The sequence below is a fragment of the Erpetoichthys calabaricus genome, chromosome 1 (genome assembly GCF_900747795.2).
Source record: "Erpetoichthys calabaricus chromosome 1, fErpCal1.3, whole genome shotgun sequence".
Lineage (NCBI taxonomy): Eukaryota > Metazoa > Chordata > Cladistia > Polypteriformes > Polypteridae > Erpetoichthys > Erpetoichthys calabaricus.
The window spans coordinates 41898348-41914024 of record NC_041394.2 but is presented as its reverse complement, the minus strand read 5'-3'; the positions used below and the strand labels follow the sequence as shown (position 1 = coordinate 41914024).

At 42.9% G+C, this 15677-nt stretch overlaps 1 protein-coding gene across 1 annotated transcript in view; it reads left to right on the top strand.

The window, feature by feature from the left end:
- LOC114649191 (substance-P receptor-like) overlaps positions 1-15677 on the top strand; it is a 113215-nt gene that overhangs the window by 58783 nt on the left and 38755 nt on the right. Inside the window, exon 2 of the mRNA XM_028798660.2 lies at positions 13244-13438. Within this exon, the coding sequence (XP_028654493.1) occupies positions 13244-13438 (195 nt within the window). The remainder of the gene's footprint in view (positions 1-13243; positions 13439-15677) is intronic.

The window sequence follows — 15677 nt, the reverse complement described above, 5'->3', positions numbered from 1 at the left end:
AGCAAGCTTCATAAAATAGCCATACTGACCTAATAGAGAGTGGGCAATATGACACCTTACAAAGCACTGTGTAGAATTTTGACACTGGTTTGAAACCAAGAGACAGAGTAATTAAGAAATTATACAAAAGATCATAAGCAAGGACAGAAGAAATCAGACCTCCACACTCTTTATAAACAGATCTAAGTTGCAAGTAAAAAGAAAAGAAAATGTGTACCCATTTTTGAGATTTTACAAGAAGGCAGCAGACAACCCCGTGAAAATGCAGCAGGTGGAAATGTCTCATTTGGCATCGGCCTCAAGCCTGGCTCAAGGAAAATGAGACTCTTCTCTGCAGAAGTTTGAATAGCCCTGCTAAAAGAACGTGAGTGATTAAAACATATGACGAACAAGTGAGCTGTCTAATGAAAGGCCCGCTGCAGTGACTCTTGAAAGCAGGAGATACTGTAATGGCAGGAAATGAGAATCATTGACGGAAGAAGGGCTCTGCCATCTTCCCATCTTTCAGTCTTGATTTTAGTTCATTTGTGAAACAATTACCACCAGATGTTGATAAAACAAGACTTCCAAACCTTACACCAAAAAAAAAAACAGAAAGAAAGCCTTGTATTGAGCAGCTCTTTTCATTTATATGTTAATTGCACTCCCTTTAATTAAACCCACTATGTTAAAATCTCCATCCTGAGTCTCAGAGGAAATGGCTGATGTCCGCATGTTGAGGAGCCTTTATTCCCTGTGTGGCTCTGCATCGACTCTACTGCTCTGACAAGGAGTTTTACTGAAGATTACGTACTGGCAAATGTTCATTCCTGTTTTAATAAACGTCCCATTTTTTTCAACTCTTTGGTAGCTGGAAGGTCATTTTTATATCCTTCTTGCTTTATGGTACGTCTGTTGAGAGCTGTGAACAACGTATTGCAAAGAACTTAAAAGATGAACAGTTCATTTCCTATTTAACATCCAGCCAAGTCAGCAGCTTCATGCTGACAAATGATGAGCACATGGATCTGATCACTGATCTACTCCATGTAGCACCTTTATCAGCCCAGGCTCCCAAAATGCCTTCCAGTTATAATTTGCAACAAACTGTGAGGTGTACATCTTATCTTTTTTCCTTAACCCTGTAATCTCATAACACAAGTATCACAGAAAATGGACCTGGTGCCAGTTGACATGTGTTTCTATTCCAGATTCTAATCTTATTTTTCATAATTAACCTCTTGCTGTTTATAAACCTCTATGATCAACAGTGTGGCTCTCCTCTGGGTGCTCTCTGATGTGAATTGTATGCATTGTGCTATTATTTATTTTTTTTGGATGACTGCTTCTTTAACGTGTATGGTATTCTGAGTACAGGCTTTCTGAATCAAAGCAAGCATTTATTAGTAACTCTTGATTATCTGTGCACTCCTGTAGAGTATCAGTGGGCACTCTTTTACAATTTAACCCATGGCACCTGTCTCAGGTCTGTACATTTCTTATCTTTCTTTTCATAGATGGCCAGGGCCGTTGCCCGGCCGGGACACCTCTGCTATGCAAGCTCCGGGGGAGCCAGTGTGGACAGAACACTACCTCCCTTGAAACACTAGAAGGCAGCCCCCGTGGGTGGCAGCCATACATTGGACTCCTGCAGGGCTTCATGGGAGATGGAGTCCCATACAGCCATGTTGGGATCCGGGGGTGCCACCAGGGGGCGCTGCAGCTGTTCCTGAGCCCATGTGGGCAATTCTTCTGCCACACCCGGAAGTGCTGCCGGAAGTAGGGCAACAAGCACTTGAAGTACTTCCGGGTGCCTTATATAAGGGACCAGTGGACAGTACTTGGTGAGCCATAGTAGGGTGGAAGGTGAACAAAACTTGCCGAGGAGGAGTGGAGGAGTAAAGGGAAGAGAAAGTATTTTTGTATTGTGTGCTTTTGTGTTTTTGGGACTGAGTTGTGCTTGTGGGAAATGGGGAAGGCATTTCCCATGTGGTGAAGAAAAATAAAAGCATCTTTTGTTTCTATAAGTGTGCCTCTAGTATCTGTCTGTGTCGGGTTGGGTGGCTGTCATGCCCCTGTAGAGTTTTTACACTCTACTGTTCTGCATCCATTTGTCCTCACTCAGTACTACAGACTATCATCCTTTCAGAAGAGAATTTCAGCATCAGCAACTCCTCCCCACATTCATCATATTTCTTTTGGGTCATCTGCACCTGTAAAAATGAGCACTACTTTATTCAGACACCTATTTAAACAAAGCTGACCGTACTTTCTGATGTGGGTTGGCACCCTGCCCGGGATTGGTTCCTGCCTTGTGCCCTGTGTTGGCTGGGATTGGCTCCAGCAGACCCCCGTGACCCTGTGTTCGGATTCAGCGGGTTGGAAAATGGATGGATGGATGACCATACATTACATGACTTGTATTTGGAGGGGACCTCAGATTTGGCAACTGCAGTCGCTGATCTTGTTGTATGAGTCGCCATTATACGACTAATCAAAGTACCTAACTGCGTAACAACTTTCCAGCACAATTTCAAACTTCCAAAGAACTGCATGTTCGCTCTATTTTCTGGCAGGCAAAACATGCTAACATGTCTACCTAATAGAGCTGGTGCTGTAAGAAGGGTTTCCAGGTACAGCAAGTTTTATTGCAATCTCGGCCCACTTTTTCTTTTCTTTTTTTCAGTTTTTGTCATGGTATGTCATTGGTTGTCAACACTCACACACAAAGAGTAACCCCATGAATTAAGACAAAATCAAACAGGATCAGTTAAGAAGTAATTCGACTGAGTCACTGGGAATATCTGACTGACACAGGAGCACAATGCAACTACTCCTGACTTGCTGATGGTTTTATATTAGTCAGTCATGAAGTTTTATTTAATTGTTAGTTTACTTAATTCTTCTCAATAGTTTATGTTACTAATTGTTAAGTTGTGTGTTGCGCTTATGTAACTGCCCTCAAGTGCTGCCCTTACGCTTTACAGCAGAGTCTGACGGCTACTGTATATTAAGCACCTGCTGCCACTGCCCAGATGCAGTGGCATTGCCATTAGTTAGCGTTAACTGTGTTCTGCTCCTTTTCATGTGCTTTTTTGGATATGGTTTTAAAGTCTTTTCAGCTTTTCAATTCGGACTGTTACTCTTTGAAATTTTAACTTTTCAATGATTTAGTTTACAGGATTGTGGATTTGACTTTATTTTTCAGATCTGCGTTTCTTTAAGCTCTTGTTCTATTTCTTTGTGTTGATGTATTTTTGGTTTTTGTTGCTGCATTATATTTATATTTTATTTCTTATTTTTCATTTTTCATTTGGCATTTTTGCTACCTTCATTTTTTTTTGTTAACGTATAATGTAACTTAATTGATTGAAGTAAATAATTAAAGGATTTGTTGATGTGGTCAAGGTTTCCCTGATAATTTTTATTCCCCTTTTGACATTTGTATTCCCGTTTTGACATTTTTCGGTCAATTTTAATTGGTATGAGATAGGTTCACATGTGTATAAAAGACAGACGCTCCCTATAGTTGTTTCAACTGACTTTCCATACGCCACTGTTCAGGGGATTCGTTTGACTTTTATTGTTATCTTGTGTGCTCGTTTATCTCAAGAGCTCCTTTACTCTCTACCTTATTTGGACTGTTGCTTTGAAAACTATTCTCTTAACATTTTTTTAGTACTTTATTTAGTTACTCTTAACTAATACAGTTTGTGAAATTCCTAATCTGAAACTTTCTGTACACCCCACATATGTGGAATATGTCTTATTTAAAATCCATTTCAATCTGCAAGGGTTGCAACAAAAGTAATGGGCACATCAGTTTTATCATTTAATAAAATTATGAACAATAGCTTTGTCTTTCAAATTTGTGTATCCTTACTTTCTTCCCAATCCGATCAAAGCATTTTACCATAATACTAGAACTTTGAAATTTCACATCAACTCTAGTTCAACGATGCATAAACATGAAGAAATTGCTGCCAGAACAGCAGTATTTCTCTTTCTGAGCTATCATTTTTTTGCTCTAGATAGAGGCAATTTATGGGTAACCACTAAATGGATGGTCAACAATATTTGTGTTCTAATTTTTAAAGTGCTTTATTCATTATTTTATTTTAACTGAGCTGATTAATTATCATGTCTCAGCCAGGGTTCCTTCCCTGGCTGGGGTTCAGATTCATGTTTGATAAATCTTTTATTCATTTTTTATTCTTTTTATAATGATTAGGTGCATCTTTGTTTATGTTGGGTTTTGTATACAAGCTGTCTTTGTTATGTTCCTTGTGTTTTCTGGGTGGTTCCCCAAAAGGTGGGGCTGCCTGCCAATCACCACCAGATACTCATCGCTGCCCCATAAATCCAGAGTATCTATCCACAGTGGCAGTTTATTGTGAATGCACTCTAGAATTGTGGCTTCTTGTACTTTCCTAAATTCTTGGTAATTTTTTTTCAGTCGTCTGCTCCGTGATTTGACCTTGCTTTCGGATTCTATATTGCAACTCTATTTACCTTAGATTGCTTTGTTGTTACGCACAATTACATTTTGCCTTTGTGCTCCACAAAGCTTAATTGTCACTGGAATGCATTTTTGTGCAAAATAAATCTTTTATTTATAACGATTTGGTGCTTCGCCCTTACTCCTAGTTGGGATTTGTTGATGATATCCCTCTGTAGTAGGCATTATTGGAAGTTTTTCAGACTATGTGCTTTGGAACTCTTTATTGCCTGGGACTCTTTGTTAGTAACACTTATTTAACATCCTTTTTTTAATCTATCCCCGCATCCATCCATTTTGTTATTCACTCAATCCAGTGATCACAGAGAGAAGGAAACCAATTTGGTTGGCATCAAGCAAACAACACTGGAAACAAATACAGGAAAAAGCCCTGGATAGAGGATCAGTCCATCACAGGGCAATAGTGTGTGTCCTCTTATCCTTTTGTACTATTTTTAATTAATTTTCTTCGTCTGTTATTATACAATCTTTAAAATGTGATCTATTGGCTAAAAAAAATTTTGATTAAAATAATAAACAAAAAACATAGGAACACCCTTGGAAACTAGGAGTCACAGTGAACTCATCGCTGTCAACTTCCAGACAGTGCTCAGAAGTCATTAAGAAGACTAACAGAATGTTCAGTTATTTAGCACCCTGATGTGTGGAGTACAAGTCCAAGGAGGTTATGCTCAATCTTTATAACACACTGGTGAGGCCTCATCTGGAGTACTGTGGCCAGTTTTGGTCACCAGGCTACAAAAAGGACATAGCAGCACTAGAAAAGGTCCAGAGAAGAGAGACTAAGCTGATTCCAGGGCTACAGGGGATGAATTATGAGGAAAGTTTAAAAAAGCTAAGCCTTTTCAGTTTAAGCAAAAGAAGATTAAGAGGTGACATGATTGAAGTGTTTAATGGAGGGAATTAGTCCACTGGATCAAGACTGTTATTTTAAAATGAGTTCATCAAGAACTTGGGGACACATTCGGAAACTTGTTAAGGGTAAATTTCAAACAAACATTAGAATGTTTTTCTTCACAGAGAACCATAGACATATGAAATAACCTACCATGTATTTTGGCAGAAAGTAGGACTCTAGGGTCACTCAAATCTCAACTTCATGGTATTTTGGAGGAATTCCATAAATAGGGTTGGCGAGTTTGTTAGGCTGAATGGCCAGTTCCCATCAAAGATTTTCTAAAGTTCTGCAACCTGTACATTCAGCTTCTCAGTGCCAAAAAATTGATGGTGCTTTACTGACTCAGGGTGAGAAAGATATATTTTTAATCAAATGCATCCAGAACAAGCCAAGGTCAAAGCCAGAAGTCAAAACTAAATTCACAAACCCGAACTCAAACGCCCAAAACAGAAGCTTAGTTTCTAAACATCAGGAAGACAATAAGTAAAGGTTTCTAATGCATGCATTTTACTGTCATGCTGATAATGTCGCCTGAATCACCCCTTCTAGAGAGATTCTTGGAAGAAATAGTCAAGGAAACACTCAACACTAAAGCTCCAAAGAGGCGCTGCCCATAGCAAATTAAAGATAATAGCAGGGCATAATGGTAATAATTTTCACCTTCTTCAATCCCCCTAAAATGGGAAACTAATGTTATTTTTGCTGTTCTTGATCCTAAAAACACCAAAACAGATCTATAATTCTCTGAATGCATTAAGAAAACTCACAAAAAATGAATGAAAAACCCACTAAGACAAACTCCACATTGGCAGACGCACATATAACATATATAACATGAGACCCATGCAACGGAAGTGCTAACCTATGTTGTCCTACCCTTCTTTCTGTGCAAATGTTCTTGTGAAATTTATCTAAGCTCAGGTTTCATTTGTGAAATCACTTTTAGTTTTAATTCTTCATTCTTACTCTACAAGCCTGGAATTAGCTGAGCTACTCTTCCCTGAGTTTTCTATTAAGTGCTTTTTAAATATGAAAACCAAAACTGCACATGACATTCAGATGAGGCCTCACAAATGTGTAATATGTCACAATCTGCCTTGGTTTTCACTCGACACAATATGTTATATACTGTAAGCCAGCGTCGTATCGATGTACAGCATACAACTAAAATTGTAGAGAGTACTGTTGCAATGGTGAAGTAACAGATTTTTTTCTCTGTTCTTTTGTGAAATTTGTAATCTGTACTGAACTAAGAAATTATTTCATTGTTTCCAAAGCAATATGGTTCAAAGTCAGGTGTGCCTGTAAGATTCTATTATTATTATTATTGTTATTATTATTAAGCTTTTTGTTTTTCACTTTACAATTAACATAGTCAATATCTCCTGTTGTCTAGGACATAATTTTGTTCGGAGTTTACTTTAATATGTAGTAATAACTTTATTTTCTGGGACCATAATTTAGGCTCTCCTTCTTGGAACATTGTTTTTTTCAATTTATTATTGCACATACTGTAATATATTACTTAATCAAACACTTATCAATATTCCTGTATTGCATCTTGCCTGAATCGATCTTTCATTTGCTTTCCAGAATGTTCTTTCATCACTAGTGCTCTGTTATCCAGTCTGCTCCTGTATGTCTGATGTTCTCCTACTGTATATTATATTGTGTCTGGCCAGTCTCTTTGGCTAGAATTTTTTAAAAGGTCTTAAATCCTTTTTTTATTTGGTGTATTGATATTTTCTTTTTCAGTCTATTTTGCATAAGTGTAAACTCTGAAAGAGAAATTACTTTTGCATTGCATAGAGTCTATATGCCATTTAGAAATTAAAACTGGCCACTTTGCCTGGTCAAATATTAGAAAGGGCATTCTCTTTTTTTATAATTTCTCAATGAGAAAATGCAAACAATTCAAAGTGGATCTGTTTTAGACCCACTTAGTCCCTGCATAAGTATTGTAACTTCTGTGAGGGGAATTGGGTGACATCTGAAATTGCTGCCTTTACTCCACCAGCCCAACAACCAGCAAACGTATGACAGCCCAGATCTACTCGGACTCCCATGTCACTTTAGTGCCACACTGCTGATATTTGATCTGCAGGTCATCGTTTATCTAAACGTGATCCCAATGCAATCAGACCATTCTTCTGTGTTCCTATTGATGGCCCTCTTGGGTTACTTTTGGGGGATTTATTAATTGCATTCTCAGTAGCTCTTAGTCACCATGATGAAAATGATTTTATTTTTTCTATCATAAGCCTCCATGCGACAAGCTCTACGATGTGGGACTAGTGAAATGAAAGCTGCATGCATCACTACTCACAGCTATCGCTTTTTGCCTCTGATCTCCTGGGTAATCCGGAAAGGCGGCTGATTAAGATTGTCAGACCAGCAGTGACAAAGATGACAATAATCCACGCTGAAGCACTTCGTCTCTTTCAGGGCTCATTGGTCTGTTTGTAGCCAGTCCTGAGTTAGCCATCTGAAAGGGAAAGAGAGACAAATGGAGAGAAATGCAGGGCGCATAAGAAATTCTGACATCCTTGGCACAATGAGTAGCAGGTGTGGTGGATGTGTTTGATTCAATCATAAACATCAGGGGCATAAGCATCAATGATAAGCAGCAGATGGTGTAATGCCAGTATGGGCTGCATGCAACCAGGGATTTGATCATGAGCAGCAGAAGATAATGGTGTGACCACTGCCAGTATCATGACAGTGGGCAGAAGCATACCAGAGCAGCCAGCAGAGTACCAATAAGTGGATCATAAGATACAAAAGAGAAACTTTAAAGAGGGCTGAACAATGTCAATCTGATAATAGCAAGAAACCATACACTAGACTGCCAGTCATCCATCCATCCACCCACTCATTTTCCAAACTCACTCATTCCAAGCTGGAGCCTATTCCAGCAAGCAGTGGGTAGAAGGCAAGAACAATCCCTGGACAGGGAACCACTCAATTGCAGGGCGAACATTCTGGCACAAACACACACCCACACACACACACACACAAGTGGATGAAGTTAACAGTGCCAATTCACCTACCCTGCAAGCTTTTGGATTATGGGAGGAAACTGGAGCAGCCAAAGGAAATCCATATACACACAGGGAGAACAGAAAACTACATGGGACACCCCAGTCCCCTTATTGCATCTGCGAGTCAGTTGATTAAAATCAGGATAGTATGATACATTAAAAAGTTTTAAACAGTGTCAATCACATGAAAATGGGTGATAATATGCCAGTGTGGCCTAGCAGAGTATCAAGAAGCTGATCACAAACAGCAAAGACCAATGAAGAGTGCCAATAAGTGGATAGCCTACTAGGCAGTGATACACCAGACTGGCTAGTAGGGTGTCATTCATCGGGTAATAAACATAAGAGGATAATACCTTAATGAAGATATTGGCCAGCAGAGTTCCCTTCGCCTGATCAGTAACAGCAAAGATTGCAGAACATTCATCCATCCATCCATCCATCCTCTTCCGCTTATCCGAGGTCGAATCGCGGGGGCAGCAGCTTGAGCAGAGATACCCAGACTTCCCTCTCCCTGGCCACTTCTTCTAGCTTTTCCGGGAGAATCCTGAGGCGTTCCCAGGCCAGCCGGGAGACATAGTCCCTCCAGAGTGTCCTGGGTCTTCCCCGGGGCCTCCTCCCGGTTAGACGTGCCTGGAACACCTCACCAGGGAGGCATCCAGGAGGCATCCTGATCAGATGCTCGAGCCACCTCATCTGACTCCTCTCGATGCGGAGGAGCAGCGGCTCTACTATGAGCCCCTCCCGGATGACTGAGCTTCTCATCCTATCTTTAAGGGAAAGCCCAGACACCCTGCGGAGGAAACTCATTTCAGCCACTTGTATTCGCGATCTCGTTCTTTCGGTCACTACCCATAGCTCATGACCATAGGTGAGGGTAGGAACATAGATCGACTGGTAAATTGAGAGCTTCGCCTTGCGGCTCAGCTCCTTTTTCACCACGACAGACCGATGCAGAGCCCGCATCACTGCTGACGCCGCACCGATTCGCCTGTTGATCTCACGCTCCATTCTTCCCTCACTCGTGAACAAGACCCCGAGATACTTGAACTCCTCCACTTGAGGCAGGATCTCGTTCCCAACCCTGAGTGGGCACTCCACCCTTTTCCGGCTGAGGACCATGGTCTCGGATTTGGAGGTGCTGATTCCCATCCCAGCCGCTTCACACTCGGCTGCAAACCGATCCACATAGAGCTGAAGATCACAGCCTGATGAAGCAAACAGGACAGCATCATCTGCAAAAAGCAGTGACCCAATCCTGAGTCCACCAAACCGGACCCCCTCAATGCCCTGGCTGCACCTAGAAATTCTGTCCATAAAAGTTATGAACAGAATCGGTGACAAAGGGCAGCCCTGGCGGAGTCCAACTCTTACTGGAAACGGGTTCGACTTACTGCTGGCAATACGGACCAAGCTCTGACAACGGTTGTACAGGGACCAAACAGCTCTTATCAGGGGGTCCGGTACCCCATACTCCCGGAGCACCCCCCACAGGATTCCCCGAGGGACACGGTCGAACGCCTTTTCCAAGTCCACAAAACACATGTAGACTGGTTGGGCGAACTCCCATGCACCCTCCAGGACTCTGCTAAGGGTGTAGAGCTGGTCCAATGTTCCACGACCAGGATGAAAACCACACTGTTCCTCCTGAATCCGAGGTTTGACTGTCCGACGGACCCTCCTCTCCAGAACCCCTGAATAGACATTTCCAGGGAGGCTGAGGAGTGTGATCCCTCTGTAGTTGGAACACACCCTTCGGTCCCCCTTCTTAAAGAGGGGGACCACCACCCCGGTCTGCCAATCCAGAGGCACTGTCCCTGATGTCCATGTGATGTTGCAGAGACGTGTCAACCAAGACAGTCCTACAACATCCAGAGCCTTGAGGAACTCCGGGCGTATCTCATCCACCCCCAGGGCCCTGCCACCAAGGAGTTTTTTGACCACTTCGGTGACCTCAGTCCCAGAGATGGGGGAGCCCACCTCCGAGTCCCCAGGCTCTGCTTCCTCATTGGAAGGCATGTTAGTGGGATTGAGGAGGTCTTTGAAGTACTCCCCCCCACCGACCCACAACGTCCCGAGTCGAGGTCAGCAGCGCACCATTCCCACCATATACAGTGTTGACACTTCACTGCTTCCCCCTCCTGAGACGCCGGACGGTGGACCAGAATCACCTCGAAACCGTCCGAAAGTCGTTCTCCATGGCCTTCCCAAACTCCTCCCATGCCCGAGTTTTTGCCTCAGCAACCACCGAAGCCGCAATCCGCTTGGCCTGCCGGTACCTATTAGCTGCCTCCAGAGTCCCACAGGACAAAAGGACTCCTTCTTCAGCTTGACGGCATCCCTCACCGCCGGTGTCCACCAACGTGTTCGGGGATTGCCACCACGACAGGCACCGACCACCTTATGGCCACAGCTCCGGTCAGCCGCCTCAACAATAGAGGCACGGAACATGGCCCATTCGGACTCAATGTCCCCCACCTCCCTCGGGACGTGGTCAAAGTTCTGCCGGAGGTGGGAGTTGAAGCTACTTCTGGCAGGGGGCTCATGTTTGGGCCTACCAGGCCTGACCGGCAACCTCCCCCACCATCGAAGCCAACTCACCACCAGGTGGTGATCAGTTGACAGCTCCGCCCCTCTCTTCACCCGAGTGTCCAAGACATGTGGCCGCAAGTCCGACGACACGACCACTAAGTCGATCATCGAACTGAGGCCTAGGGTGTCCTGGTGCCAAGTGCACATATGAACATCCCTATGCTTGAACATGGTGTTTGTTATGGACAATCCGTGACGAGCACAGAAGTCCAATAACAAAACACCACTCGGGTTCAGATCGGGGGGGCCATTCCTCCCAATCACGCCCTTCCAGGTCTCACTGTCATTGCCCACGTGAGCATTGAAGTCTCCTAGCAGTACGAGGGAGTCCCCAGAAGGTATGCCCTCTAGCACCCCCTCCAGGGACTCCAAAAAGGGTGGGTACTCCAAACTGGGAGGCTACCCTCTCGTCTACCGGGGTAAACCCCAATGTACAGGCTCCAAGTCGGGGGGCAATAAGTATGGCCACACCTGCTCTGCACCTCTGACTGGGGGCAACTCCAGAGTGGTACAGAGTCTAGCCCCTCTCAAGGAGATTGGTTCCAGAGTCCAAGCTGTGCGTTGAGGTGAGCCTGGCTATATCTAGCTGGAACCTCTCGACCTCGCGCACTAGCTCAGGCTCCTTCCCCTTTAGAGAGGTGACATTCCACGTCCCAAGAGCCAGCTTCTGTAGCCGAGGATTGGACTGCCAAGGTCCCTGCCTTCGGCCACCAACCAACTCACACTGCACCTGACCTCCTTGGCCCATACCCAAAGGTGGTGAGCCCATGGGAAGGGTGACCCACGTTGCCTTTTCGGGCTGTGCCCGACCAAGCCCCATGGGTGCAAGCCCGGCCACCAGGCGCTTGCCATCGAGCCCCACCTCCAGGCCTGCCTCCGGGTGAGGGAAAACGCCATCCAAATTTTTTATTCATCATAGGAGGTTATGTAGATTGCAGAACATGACCAACCATAAGTTAGTGGGCAGTGATATAACAGTGAGTGACCAGGTAGTGTGCCAGTCACCTCAACATAAAGAACAGAGCATGACACTTTATAGGATAGAATAGGATACTAGGCAGCAATATACTGACTTACTAGAAGAAGGACAATCATCTGATCATATACAATAACAGAGGAAACATTAATAAATTGACAGCAGTGCCTATCATATTGGCCAGTCCAGCATCCATCACCTGATGGTTAACAGTAAATATTGATAGTGTGATAGATGTCCGGCAGCTCAACCCAGCCGGGACACCCTGAGGATGGAAGGATGGGGAGAGGCAGCGGCTTTTGAACACTGTCTCCCCCAAAACTCTAGATTATAGCTCCCCTGGAATGTAACGGTGCCCCGGATTCCCGCAGGGCATCCTGGGACTTGGAGTGTGTTTTCTTAGCCCTGTTGGGTACCGTGGGTGCCGCCAGGAGGAGCTGTAACAGGACCAAAGGAGCCATGCCTCATTCATTGAACAGAAGTACTCACGAGTCATGAGGACGGAAGCTTCGAAGTATTTCTGGGCTGAAGAAAAGGCAGTTCTTCACCTAACCCAGAAGTGCTAGCAAGTCATGTGGATGGATGGGCAGAAGCAGTTCCGGGTCAAGGACCACATAAAGGACTGCTGGAGACCCAGAAAGCGAGCTGGAGTTAGGAGGTAGAAGACAGAACTTGTTTGGAGGTGTGGAGGAGAGAATTGTGTTAATTTATTATTTATTTAATGTGTTTATGGTGGCTGTGGTGCTCGAAAGGCACTATTTAAAGAAGAAAACTATTAAAGGTCGTCTGGGTGCTTTTACTTTGTGTCCTGAGCATCTGTCCTTTGGGGTAAAAGGAGCAGCCGCGACCCCTAGCATTCACAATAGATGAATGAGAACAGAAGAGTGACGATCATCTGATAGTGGGCAGTGAAATAACATTTTGTAGCCAGCAGAGTATCAGTCACACAATCATCTGAGTATATAAGGAAGTTTTAATGAATATTCTCAACATTTTAAAAAATATTCATCAAGAAAGGCACTATATATAAAATTACACATAATGAATTTGAGTAATAAAGGATTAGTCAAAGCAGTGCTTTCTGTGGGACATGCTACTCCAGTCACTGGACGGCAGCCTGTGTTGTACCTGTGTGAAGAACACACTGCTGAAAAGCTCACAAATGTAATGAGAGTCATTGGCACTTGCAGGAAAGATTCAACACATTTTCATAACTTCTTCCTTTTTTAACCCTGCAGGTATGTTGCCATCATCCACCCTCTGCAGCAAAGGCTGTCATCCACAGAGACCAAGATAATCATCTCTGTCATCTGGTTCTTGGCCATGTGCCTGGCGTTTCCTCAGTACTACTACTCTGTCACAGCTGACCTGCCAGACCGCGTGGTCTGCTACATTGACTGGCCCGAGTACAAGGCCTGTGACTTCAGAAAAATGTGAGTCTGCAAATCAAGATAAGAGAATTTGTTGTCTGTGTGTGAGTAAGAGTGGGCACACGAACATTATATGGAATATGTGCAGAACTGCTTAAAAAAAACAGTTTATAAAATGAATGCAAGGCATTGGTAGCAATGCTGTAAAGAAACAGTTTATCTCTAAGATATTCGATTTTTCTTTGATGTTGTCCATCTTAAGATAAATGTAGTTTATTGTGTTGCCAGGTCCCTTCAGGTGGCTTCTTGTGCATCCCTTTAACTATGGAGTAAAAAGAAGCACAAAAGATGAACCTTTATGGGAAGTAGCCATCCTCCCATTAACTGATTTTTTGGACCTGGTTTTTATAGGGTTATGGGGTACTGGTGCTTGATGAACCACTCAGCAGCTGGCACAAGGAGGGGGTTAGTCCTAGAAGCAACACACCCACTCAACAAGCCAATTCACAGTCAATGATTAACTTTAGCATTGAAAATGCATACTGGGAGAAAATGAACCTCAAGGCCTGGTGCGGTGAGGCCACAGGACACACTTCTGTGCTATCATTCCATCCCATTCTTGTAATATGCCCACCCACTACCTTCCCCAACATTATAAACAGGGTTACCAGTCAACCCATCATGGACATCTCGGAGATGTGAAAGGAAACCAGAATACCAAGAGAAAACTAACAAAGATTGTGATTGAACCCATGTCCCTTTTACTGTGAGACCATCATGATATCCGTAACCTCATATTTTCTGTTAAAAGATTACAGAGAGCCAAACACTATGCACAAACAATTAGAGACACCCATGAGTGAACCCAAAATGAACTTTTTAAAGATGTAGAAGGAAACTAAAATACCAAGGAAAAAAACTTCATGAGCAATGGGTGAGCCACCATTCTCCACATAAACAGCATGTAGCTACAAGATTTTGCCGCTAACATCTCAATATCCTATATTCTTCTGATATGTCTATCTATTTTTGAACCTGCTACTTAGTGATGAGCCAATGGTTAACATCACATTGAGTTCACACTGAAATTTCATGTTTCACTTCCAATTAAATTTATTTTGTGACCAGTGAAATTTGCACCATTGACACATGGAGAAAGGTCTTAGTTCCTGTCTAAAAGCATTTTTTGTGCTAATTCTGTTTGTGTCTGTCTGTCACGTAATGTTTCTAATGAAAAAAAGTTTGTTGAACCATGAGATGTGTGTAGTAAAGTAGTTTTTCTAGTAGCCCAATGGCCACTTTGCCAATTATGATGACAAGTATAGACATTGCAATCCTAAAGATGCACCTGAGACAGAAAAATTGCTCAGTGTGTTCATCCACTATACCTGGAGTGTGCATATTCTCATCTGCGGGAATCATGAAAGGATGTTTGATAGGTGGCAGAGTTCCTTCGTAGTCTGTTTCCATGTGATGATTTGCAGCATTTCACATTTTTTAGAAACACACTGCGTTCTTCCTCAGTGATGTTAACAAGAGCCAAAAAATAAAATTAATGTTATAGACATGAAGCAGATTACCTGCACAACACAGCTGCCAAATATAAGCAGGCAAACACAGAATTCTGAACACAATTTTATGTTATTTTGGAGGAATTAGAATTAATGGATAAAATTAGCAAGCTTTGTTAGAATGAAGGGCCCATTATTAGCAAATTCTATTGTTTCTAGTGTTCTAAAGCTCTAACAAGGCTTTAAGGAGCAATATTATTTGTTTTCCAGCCCAAAAAAATGAAATGCTTTTTATTGTGAAATCACATGCAAAACAAATTTTACTGTTCATTTCACAAAACCTTTTGTGTAAAAATTCTGCTGTTTCACTCACCATCAGTGCTACTTCCATTCTGATATCACAAGAAACTGAAGCTTAAACACAAGGTGGGACACAATTGTGTCCACTGTCAGGCACACCACACAGAGTCACTCTAACTCTCACTCATTACCTTTGTTATATTGGAAGAAGGACATCTTTGTAAATTTTTAAGATCTGAAAGAAGACCAGGTAACTTATAGTGATGTTGACAGAATATATACCTTTTATACAGATGGTGAAGAGAGCAGGATTTAAACCTAGGTCCCTAGTGTTATGGGTACTTGAAGTCATCCAAGGACTATTGTGAGTGAAAAGAAAATAAGAAAGAAGACCAGGAGATGTTTTAGTAGGAACAGAGCAAAAACAAAGTCAGATAGACACTAGGTCAAAACTGGTAAGGCATGAAGGTCAAAGTAGAATGAAGAACTGA